The 11,267-nt window shown below is 39.8% G+C and overlaps 1 protein-coding gene across 1 annotated transcript; it reads left to right on the top strand.

Annotated features, from left to right (window-relative positions):
• The first annotated feature begins 580 nt into the window (after nucleotides 1–580).
• Nucleotides 581–10,999, top strand: LOC134625434 (ethanolamine-phosphate cytidylyltransferase-like). The gene is made up of 13 exons (XM_063470653.1): nucleotides 581–919; nucleotides 6,349–6,437; nucleotides 6,825–6,986; nucleotides 7,095–7,161; nucleotides 7,257–7,341; nucleotides 7,418–7,459; nucleotides 8,614–8,746; nucleotides 8,875–8,957; nucleotides 9,039–9,116; nucleotides 9,213–9,278; nucleotides 9,367–9,432; nucleotides 9,516–9,604; nucleotides 9,807–10,999. The coding sequence occupies exons 1-13, from the start codon at nucleotides 783–785 to the stop codon at nucleotides 9,919–9,921; spliced, it is 1,212 nt and encodes a 403-aa protein (XP_063326723.1). The 5' UTR covers nucleotides 581–782; the 3' UTR covers nucleotides 9,922–10,999.
• The last annotated feature ends 268 nt before the right edge of the window (nucleotides 11,000–11,267 follow it).

Here is an 11,267-nt window from a genome sequence, read left to right as displayed (position 1 = left end):
ATACTGCCCCTGCTAAATGAGCTTGGACAAGTATATAATAAGGAAAATGAATTAGTTTAAATTTGAGTAAAGTACAGATTTATTAATTCAGATGGTCTTTTATTTTCAATAAAATTGGCTGCTATAGCTAATTTAAAAATATATATATTTTTTCGAATTTTAATGGGGGAAAAATAAAATATTAGAGTGTCTACAAAAATCTTTTAATCCTTATCTTTATTATTATTGTTGTTGTTATTTATGCAGAGATAATTGTGAGCAAAACACAGTTTGCTGGGGATATAGAGCAAAGCTTATCACGACCTCTCCGCTCATCAAAGACGCACAGGCTGCTATTTTATATTGGAATCCAGATCTCGTCACCTGACGGTGGAAAACGCCGCTATTATGTAACAATATGTCGGACGCGGCACCATCGTACGATGCGACCTCTGTCAAGTGAGCCTCAATAAACGCGGAGCTGTGGGCCAGATTTTTCAAAATAAAACCAACGCGCAACGATGTGACACACCGGGTTTTATTAACGGTGTTCCGTTCCTTTCTGGTTCATCCGCGTTTTTGACCAACTTGACGCAAAGGTCGTAGTGCGTCTCTGCGTCGCCGGTAGAGGAGGCATTGGCGCAACGCACTACTGCTGCTGTCTCCGCCTCTGCTGATACAGACACCGGCTGTCCTGCTGAAACGGGACACGCACGAACCGACACGGTCCGGTAACCGCCTCATTTGACGAGAGTCCGTCTCACCCTCCGGGCTGCACATTCAGCACAGTCAGCACATCCACAATGATCAAGAACGGGCATCACCACAACCACCACCAAGTGAACACAGCAGCCGGGAAAGACGCAGGCACGACCCCCGGCGCTGCAGCTTGCAGTCCGGAGAAGAGAAGGCGAAGAATCCGGGTGTGGTGCGATGGCTGGTGAGTTCTTAAATGCGTGATGAAGATACCACGGCATTATGATTATGCTCACTATTTGCATCGAACACGTTTCATTGGATGTGGCAGCATTATACCTGCTGCTGGCACAGGCCTGCTGCAGGTTACAGGACGCTCACACCGCTGCTGCTTCATTCTTCACTGGTATCAGCATGCACACAACTTCTTGAGTGGGGATGCTGCTTAAAGTGTATATCCTGTCAGTCACCTCATCATACCCAGTTTTGGTGCTCTTCTCAGTAAGGACATTATTAGAACATCAGCACAGATGTGATCTTTGCAGCTGCCTTTGCTCATAACCATTTAACCGTGACCAGAGTTTGTAGAGTAGTTCACTTTATGCTGGATTTTGAAGAAGTCATGTGAGAACCAAGAGGACAAACCAAATTAGTTAATTGATTACTATTTTATCTACTTGCAGTTTACTGCAACTTCCTATCAGTATTAAGTGTATTTACTGGTCTTGTAGCAGTGACCAGTTGGTACTGATCTTACTTTCATTTTAAAGATTATTTTTTTCTATGGAGTAGAAAAAGAAATTGTGTGTGTAAAGTATTAAATGACAAAAAGAGGCAAGTGAAGAGTTTCTCTGAGAAACCTGAAGAGTATTACGCTTATTACAATCACGTGTGCCTTAGGTTGGGTAAGAGGCAATTAAAAGAGAAACATCCCAGGACACTTATCCTTGTCTTGACTCAGAATAACTGTAACGCCTCCTTAATGACAGCTGTAAAACGGGGTGTCTGCTTCGGTGTGATGTAATGCAATAACAAAAAATCACATCTGATTTATGATATCATTATTTGTGCATTCTTTGATGTAATACAGGTAATGGATTCATATGATCACAGATATGAATCGTAGCTCTTGTCTTGCAGAACAGCAAACATGTACATGACAGCACAAAATTAGATTTTTGCTTGCTCTGCTTCTTTAGCTCTAATGTCACACTTTTAAATACGATATATACAGTACGCCGCTGCTCTCCCCCTGCTCGCAAACACACAAACAACAGTCAGACTGAGAAGTAAAACAGTAACTCCGGTTTTAAATCATTTAATTAAGCTGGTGGTGTTAAAATATCCAAGTAAAGTAAAGAGCAGCTGAGCTCTGATAATCACCGTTAATTGTCGTAACCAGTCATGCAACGAGCACAGTGGTGTTCTGAAGCATGAAAATGTTATTTTAGAAGCACTCATGGTTGCTGGTCAGCCTTATAGTATTTCAGACATGTCACCTTGGCACTTTTGGGTGAGCCCACAGTGAAGCTAAGCTCCCCTTCAGAGCATGTGTTGGGAATATCTGTTTGTATTAGAGGGGTTATAGACTTATCCATGTCCATCCCAGAAACAATGGATGCAGATGGAATTTTGTTTGTGGTTCTCATGGAATTTGAAAAACTCAACAACAGCCCAGCCTTTTCCCTTCCATTGACCTCCGTGTGAAAAAAACATGGCTGTTCGCACCAAGGTCCATAGCTTAAGAATAAACAGGGAGCATATTGAACTCTATATTGAAGTCGGATTTCTTAGAAAATTTGATGAAATGTTTAAAAAGAGCTGCAAACATTAGCTGATGAAGTAAGAAATTTCTCATGTTAGCTGTTGTCACCTCCGCAAATGTATGAAAATATAATGAAAAAAAGCCATATGACAAAAGTGTTTGTTTGTAGTTATAATGGGCATTTTTCACTACACAAATAGCACTGAGGAAAAAAAAGCTTGCTGTCAAATGTCTCCACTGGTAGAAAGACCGAACTTTGATGGTGTCATGCTGCGGCGGCAAAATAGATGTTTTGAGTTTCTGTGTATGAAGGCAAGGATTATGGTGGCTTTCTCTTGTAGAAATCCTGCCATTTTTGTGTAGCTGTTTGATGGCATGTTGCAGAATATTTGGGATGCCGGAATATTAACCGGTGGGGTGAGCATGCACAGAGAGCCAATGCCAACAGAGCTCTTGTCATTAACCCCCTTAACCCCTCCAGCCCACACCTGCTCAGGCCATCCACAGCTTGTGTGGCCGTGCCTCTCACTGAGCACATTGTTCCCTGAAGGCTGACTGTACAGTACATCGCCATGTTCCTACTGATATCCTGCTGTGTCAGCAGCTTGTGAGGAAAAAGTCCAAGGAAAGTGCACATTCAGTTCAACTGCTGAGATATTTCTGACCCTGCACCGTCTTCTTCTCCCTTTTGTTTTTCTCTGTTCTTATTTGTCACTGTGAAAGAAGGTGACCGGGGCTAAAGATCAATTGTCAAACAGGCATCATCAAGGAAGAGTGTAAAGTCTATTTCCACTATCTGCTGAGGTACAAGGAAGACTATAAAGTGGTTATTCAAAGCCTTTGTAAAGTAGTGGTGTGTTCATTCATCCCAGGATTATCTGAGACTGTTGGTCCTGAGAGATAACCACTGAATTTTTAATCAGTCAGCCTCATAAATTGTAATCAGAAATTTACATACACTCGACATGGGCATGGATGTCAATTTTGTTAATTTTGGGCTTTTAATGATTTCTTTGAACTTTTCTTTTTCCAGCATGTAATGATTGTACACCATACATCTTTAATTATATTTTGGGCGCACAAGATTAAATTTATTTCACACTTTCTATGCATGTATGCACGCACACAGGTTCAAATATATACATAAAGCCCCACTAATATTTGGTTAAATGTCCCTCAGCAAGTCACATGTTAACCACATGCTTCTGGTAGCCATCAACAAGTTTCTTCCATAATCGTGGTTGGATATTTGAGTACTCTCCTTGACAGAATTTGCCGAGTTCATTTAAATTGATTGGTTTCTTGGCACAGATCTGCCTTTTAAGTCTAGTCCACAAATTTTCAATAGAGTTGAAGTCTGGGCTTTGGTAAGGCCATTTCAGAAGCTGAATGATAGCCTACTTTATTCTAAAACAAGTTTTGATGTGTTTAGAATCATTATCCCACTGGAACACTAACTTGTCCAAGTTTCAACCATCTAGCTGCTGAGTTCAGATAAAGTTAAATAATTTGGAGGTTGTTTTTTTCATTATTTTATTCAGTTTGTGCAATGTACCAGTACCACTGGCTGCAAAACACCCCCTGAGCATGATGCTACCACCTCCATGCTTGAAATTTGGTACAGTGGTACTCATCTTTACTCGTCTAAAGTTACCCCGTCATTGTAGCCAAATAGTTCAATTTTTGTCTTGTCTGCTCATAAACCTTTTCTCCAGAAGACATTTGGAGAAGTGAATTAGTCATCATTGCAGCTGCTCACATAGAAACATGCCTACGTGAGCAGCTGCAAATTTAGTTGAATTTGAATTTTTTCAAAAGAAACTGCCTGTTCTAGTGAAACATGTTCACTAACGAGATGTTAATAGGTCTTGACTTGTCAAGTTAAAAGACATTATAGAACCTTCAGTACCACTAATAAGTTATTTGACTGTATTTATACTTTTGACCCTGTGTGGACCCAACTTGTTTTTTCTGAAGTCATTAAAAATGTATGCTGTATTTTTCTACCCTGGAAAAAAGAACTGTTCAAAGAAATTATTAACAGCCCAAAATTAACATTCGTGTCCATATGAGTGAGTGTATGTAACACTGTTTATTCAGGTATTATACTTCTAATATCTCCTCTCATACACTGTGGCATTAGAGTCAATTTAAACCAAATAAAGATGATGATCTTTACAGATCCACTATTTTCTACACTTTTGTACAGAGATGTTTGTTATTCATACTGAGAAGCTTAGGTGCAGTTTGGGTGTCTCCTAACAGAGTACACTAATTAATATTTCATCATCCTCCAGTGATACGCTTGATGATCCACTCCTCCTAAAAAATACAAGAGGAATATGGTCACATGTTGGCCATCTAGATAGTTTAGCACCTGTAAAAGCATTATTCCTGTCACTGTCTCAGTTTTCATCTCATATCATTCACCTCCAAATGCTCCCGTGTCACTTTCTCACGGCCAGTTCTGTTCCTTCAGCGCCTGCACACGTTGATCCTGTTTCTGCAGATTGGTAGCACATGACACAAACACAAAATGAATTCCTGATGAGTTTTTTTTTTAGTGTGTTTGGTTTTAGTGAGCGGTGATCACGATTAAAATTCTGGTTACTTTTTAAAATTTCTTGTCAATGCTCAGTGCAGTGCAGGCTATTTGTAGCCTAGCTGTGTAGACTGACATCACAGAACAACACAGGATCTGTTTCTGCCCTGGTGGAGCTGTTTTCTTATTGATTTTTTTTAGGATGCTATTCATAGTGCTGTTCTGGGATTTCCTCATGAGAATGCAAATGTGTAATACAATAGTGTAAAAAGTTTATATAAAATACAATAATGTTATTTTTGTTCTTTTGTCCGTCAAGATAATCCCACACTGCTTCAATAATGTTGCAATCTGGTAATGGGAATGCCAATCTATAACTGATAGTCTTTTATTGTGGAGTTTTTTGGGGGGATCACCGTCATGCAGAAACATTTAAAAGCTGCCAAACTAATTATTGCTAACTATTACTTAAGACCCCTTTGGCTCAGTAGAAGCTAAACATAAAAAAATGAGGAGCGGCTCATTTAACGTACTTTAATCTTAATCCACCTCAGTTCATTTTCAGTGTTACCTGCAGTTCCCTTCATCAGAGTACATGCTTACTCTGTTGTTTATATCAGCGCCAACATATCGCATTCAGAGTAGATCAGAAAGAAAAACAGGATGTCAACTGTTGGCAGTAGTGATAGCAATGGAGGACTAATGCCCATCTGTTCTCGATCACTATGCTAGATTACTGTGTTACAATCTTAGTGTCCAATATGTGTTAATCTAATTATGTACAGATGGCATCCTACAAAGGGAGGAGAGAAGAGGAAGCGAAACCACACACCCACTGACATTTTGTTTGTAATTTTTGAGATTTTGATTAAATAAGAGTTTGGTTGATACCAACTGATTTGTAATAAAAGAACCTTGTAAATGTATAAATACATACTGGTATTTTTAAATGTTATAATCCATGAATTAAAACTCCTTTTATTTATTCACTCCCTTGCATACAAGGGAGTGAATGCTCTTTATTTCACTTTAATCCGGAGGGCATAAAGACGATCTGACATCCAAGTTTTCAAAAGAGCCAAAAAAAGATTCAAAAGATTGTCAACATTGTTGTTTTCAAAATTAAAACATATCACCCAGCTTTTATCTGGTTCACCAAAAAGTTCTTGGCTTACTTGTTATGACGAGGAATAATAAAAGAAATACGGTATTTTGAAGAGGAGTTATGCAACGAACAGCTGCCAGATCTTCTTGCTCTAATTCAAGCTTGATGCTTTACTTCATCCCTCTAGACACTGTACCTGACTACAAGGGTGCAGCTTTTGTGAATAATCATACTCTTCCTTCGTGTGTTTTTCCTTTACAGCTATGACATGGTACATTACGGCCACTCCAACCAGCTGCGGCAGGCCAAGGCCATGGGAGATTACCTCATTGTTGGAGTACACACAGACAGTAAGGCTCAAAACAAGACCTTAATGTGCATGTGTAACAGAAACCCTCTGTCTGCATTTGTTATGCATAGTCTAGCTTATACTGTGCATTCTGCTATTTCTCCTTACCATAGCACCTGCAGGGCTTGTATATCTTCTTCAGTCCTGTCATTACCAGTCAGGCACCAGCTGCATCCACTGCACTTGGAAAGAGTTGTTGTGACAGTAGCAGGGCGCCTTAGCTGTGCACCACCCTCCTGTGGTGCACTGGGGCACTCTGACATTGTGATAACACAGAATGCCTTGACGGTCAGGGCCGGCACAGACAGCAGCAACCTTTCTTTCAGCTTAAGAAGAAATGCATCCGTTACGAGTGTCTCAATCACTCCACTTATTTTTTGTTTGCAAGGTGAGATTTCAAAGCACAAGGGTCCACCAGTCTTCACTCAGGAAGAAAGATATAAGATGGTGCGGGCCATAAAATGGGTGGACGAGGTCGTGGAAGGAGCTCCTTATGTCACCACCCTCGAGACCCTCGACAAGTACAACTGTGACTTCTGTGTGCACGGAGGTATGGAATATCAGCACCCCACGTCCTTATTTAGACACGCAGCTGGAGTCGTAGGCAGCTGTATTTCTCTAAGGTTTGGAGAAGAACTCATATATGCTGTTGTTTCAGATGATATAACATTAACTGTGGATGGAAAAGATACATATGAAGAGGTGAAGAAGTCAGGACGGTACAGGTGAGTTTATCTCCAAATAAGCATAGCCAGGGTGGGATGTGTGTGTTTTTTTTGTTTGTTTTTTTAAAGTTACATACTGTGCTGTGATGTTACAGGGAGTGCAAGCGAACCCAGGGAGTTTCAACAACAGACTTAGTTGGCAGGATGCTGCTGATGACCAAAGCCCACCACAGCAACATTGTGAGTATCACCAGATTCTCTCTGTATGAGCTCAGATCAGAATACAAAGCTAAACGTCTCCTATCCTCTGTTTCAGGACAGTTCAGACTATCAGGAGCACACAGACAACTTTGGAAAAGTAAGTCAATTTTCTACTTCTGGCTTCATTTGATGGTTTGATTATGAGCCACTTCATATCAAAACCTCAGCTCAAAGTCAAGCCTTTCAACTGGGTGTGTTTGACCAAAGATTGCTGGCTCTTTGACTTCCTCTTACTTAACTGTTTTGTTATTTAAGTAGCAAACTTTGGTGTTTGGACCAGATGTCAGACATAATTAAATAAAGGTCTTTGACTTAGGACCCACTTTGTAATCAAGTGGAAGGCCTTTCCAGTCAATACTGAATGCCACTTCTGTTCTTTGGATGGGGAAAGTAACTCAGAGCCAGCATGCTGTGGCTCTAAACAGCTTAAAAGAAGTAGAGGGTCTCTCCACATTTAAGAGTGGAAGAGTAATGCTGTGAATTTGGCGAGGAATGAATAAATGCATTCTGGATTTGTAGGCCTGCTATTGACCAAAGGTGACAATGACCACTTACACCACTGGGTGGCAGTGATGCAGCACAAGTTTAATTCTGGTCTCATATGTAGGGGCAATACTCAATTCAATTCAATTTTATTTATATAGCAGTTGCCTCAAGATACTTTATGCTGTAAGGTAAAGACCCTACCATGTTATAGAAAAAAAATTCCCCAAATCTGACTTGTCCTGTCAGCAAGGTAATGGCGAGAATGAAGAAGCCCCTTTTAACAGGATGCGATCTGTTCTGAGGAAATGCTCAGGGCGTCACGGGAAGTCCCACAGTAGGCTCAGCATAAAGCAGCATCTACCTGTAAGCGTCATCAAAAGAGCAAGTTTTAAGCCTAATTGTAAAAGTAGACACAGTGTCTGTCTTCCAAATCCAAACTGGGAGCTAATGCCTGTTAGCTGAAGGCACAGCCTCCAGTCTAAATTCTATGAGCTACAAGTCAGCCTGCAGTCTGGGACCAGATTTCTGCATTGGGATAATAAGATTCTATGATGTCTTTAAGGTGTGTAGGTTCCGTATCATTCAGGATTTTGTATGTGAAAATTTCAATTCTGGAGTTTTAATGGTGGTAGAAGAAAAGGTAGTATAAGAGAAATACGATCTCTCCTTCGAGTCCCGGTTAATACTACTAACTATACTGAAGTAAATCTGTTGTATTCCTACTTGTCACATTACACTTCTTTTGCTTTTTTCTTGATTGACCAGAAGGGCCATAGTCCCTGGACAGGGGTGTCCCAATTCCTTCAGACATCTCAGAAAATCATCCAGTTTGCCTCAGGCCAGGAGCCTCAACCTGGAGACACTATAATCTATGTGGCGGGAGCCTTTGATCTCTTCCGTATCCTTTGTTAACCTCACAAGAATTGCTAGATTTTATTATACACCAACCTTGTTTTTCACTTTAAATCATAAAACAGTTGCTACGCAATAGTATTTGGAATGCATTCCTGACTAGTCTCCTACCAGACATTGGCCATGTGGACTTTCTGGAAGCTGTGCATAAGCTTGCAGAAAAGCCTTACATTATAGTGGGGCTACACTTTGATCAGGTGAGTATTTTTATATCTTTGTGAGACATTTACTGCCTCTTTCTTTTGAGATTTCTCAATTTGTGCGTTCATATCTTTCAGGAGGTGAATCGCTACAAAGGGAAAAACTACCCCATCATGAATGTCCACGAGAGGACTCTCAGCGTCCTGGCTTGTCGAGTAAGTTCTGTTTAAACTTTATCAATCAGCACAGAACAATGAAAGCTCATTAATTATAAATCCATGAATTATATTCATTTTTTTTTGTTTCTACAGTATGTGTCAGAAGTGGTGATCGGTGCACCGTTTGCTGTCACGAAAGATTTGCTGGATCATTTTAAGGTACGTGCATACGCTATAATTAACTTTTATCACTGCATAGGTAACAGGAAGAAATAATACAGTGAAACATGTGACTTAATTTCCACAGGTGGATCTCGTTTGCCATGGAAAGACAGAAATATATCCCGACAAAGATGGATCTGACCCTTATGCTGTAAGACTCCCACAAATATGCTGCGATTTTTTTATGAAAACACATATATAAGTGTTTACTTACAGTTTTTCCTTAATACTCAGGAGCCCAGAAGAAAAGGAATCCTGCGCACTGTTGACAGTGGGAACAGCCTCACTACGGACGCCATCGTGCAAAGGATAATCAAAAACAGGTAAAACAGTCAAATGTAGTAAATTTATCGTACATCTTGAAGCAATCATGGTATCTTTTAACCTGGAGTTAGTTAACATTTACAGTTACATTAGTTACATTAACGAGCAGTCGAACAGGTGTACCTAATAAAGTGGCCAATGAGTGTATATTTGTTTGAAACTAGGCTTACTATATATTACTTACACTTTCCCTTGACTCAGGTTGCTATTTGAGGCGAGGAACCAGAAGAAAGAGGCCAAAGAGATTGCAGTGATCCAAGCCATGAAGCGACAAGAGGAGGAAAAGACTAAAGAAAGAGCACAGGCTGTGCTGTAGGCACCTCCAGCTAACAGTGACATATTCAACTAATATAAACTCATGTACATTATAATGTGCTATGACACCCTCCACACGTGATCCTGGCTAACATCAGTAGTCTTTACAGCAGCCCCTTCTTTAACGAGGGTGGCGTAACCTGCTGTGGGATCATCAGGTATTAATATAGTGTGTTACGAGGGTTTGTTAACATGTTCTGCATATGCAATTATATGTTTGTGTCAGTCAACAATCGCACATGCAAATGACAAGATATATTCAAAGTTTGGAGGAAGATGTCACTATATATTCAAATGTCTATTTTATGTCATTTTTAATTCTCAAAATACTTTTTTCCTATTTAAAAAAAAGGCATTTTATCTTATTTCTTGGGCATATGCAGTGTGAGATCTTGCGCTGTCTTGCGATGTGATTTGATTTGTCATTTCAGCGGGGCTGATGCTGCTGTTTAGCCCAGCAATGGGCTAGCCCCACAACTAATCTATTACACTGTGTGTGTCTGTGTGTATTATAAAGTGACTGCAGGCTCATGGAGGACGCTGAAAAACCCTGGAGAATCAGGGGATAAATCTCATTGCTTCTCTTTTCTGTACATACCAGATTCTGTTTCAGACAACACTGACTACTCCGGAAATTAAAGAAACATTTTTAATTTAGTTTTTTGTTCCTTTTCTTTTTTAAAACTTAAAAAATGCACATAATTGAGATCTGAACTGAACATCTGGACTTTTGAGTGCAGTAGCTCTTTTTTTAACCAACACGCCACACATTTATTCTAATATACTGTTTAAACCTTTAGCTTTCACAGTATAACTAGAAGACTAGGGCAGATGCTCAGAGTTGTTGAGTTGATCGTGCAGTCTCAATTTAACGTCTGTCTCTATATCAAACAGGATTAAATTATATATTTTTTTGTAGATGTATATTTTACTCACCTCCTCTCCATTAATTACTGTATAGATGTTTTCGCATCGTTTCAGAAACATAATGATATGTCTGTATGTGTGTTTGGAATGTATTAAGTATAGGCTATAATCTGTATGTTACATATGCTGCAGAACCGATTAGGCTGCAGTATATTATTGCTGATAATAAGAATTTATTCTGAAAAGCTGTTCGCTGTCTTCTTTGTCTTTCATGCACACTGTGTGGTTTGTCTTCGCCTCTAATGTGATTCCTTAGTTTAAGACGCGGATGATGAAGACGCACATTAGTCACATTATAAAAAGGGTAGAGTCATGTTTTGGACACAGAAGTGACCTTTGATTAGAGAGACAGAAGGAGATAATCTGATCTTAATTTTGCCACATCTGAGTCACACAGAGTCCGCTAAATGTCAAACCATT

This window comes from Pelmatolapia mariae, linkage group LG4, assembly GCF_036321145.2.
Source record: "Pelmatolapia mariae isolate MD_Pm_ZW linkage group LG4, Pm_UMD_F_2, whole genome shotgun sequence".
Taxonomy (NCBI): domain Eukaryota; kingdom Metazoa; phylum Chordata; class Actinopteri; order Cichliformes; family Cichlidae; genus Pelmatolapia; species Pelmatolapia mariae.
This window is presented reverse-complemented; position numbering and strand designations above follow the sequence as displayed.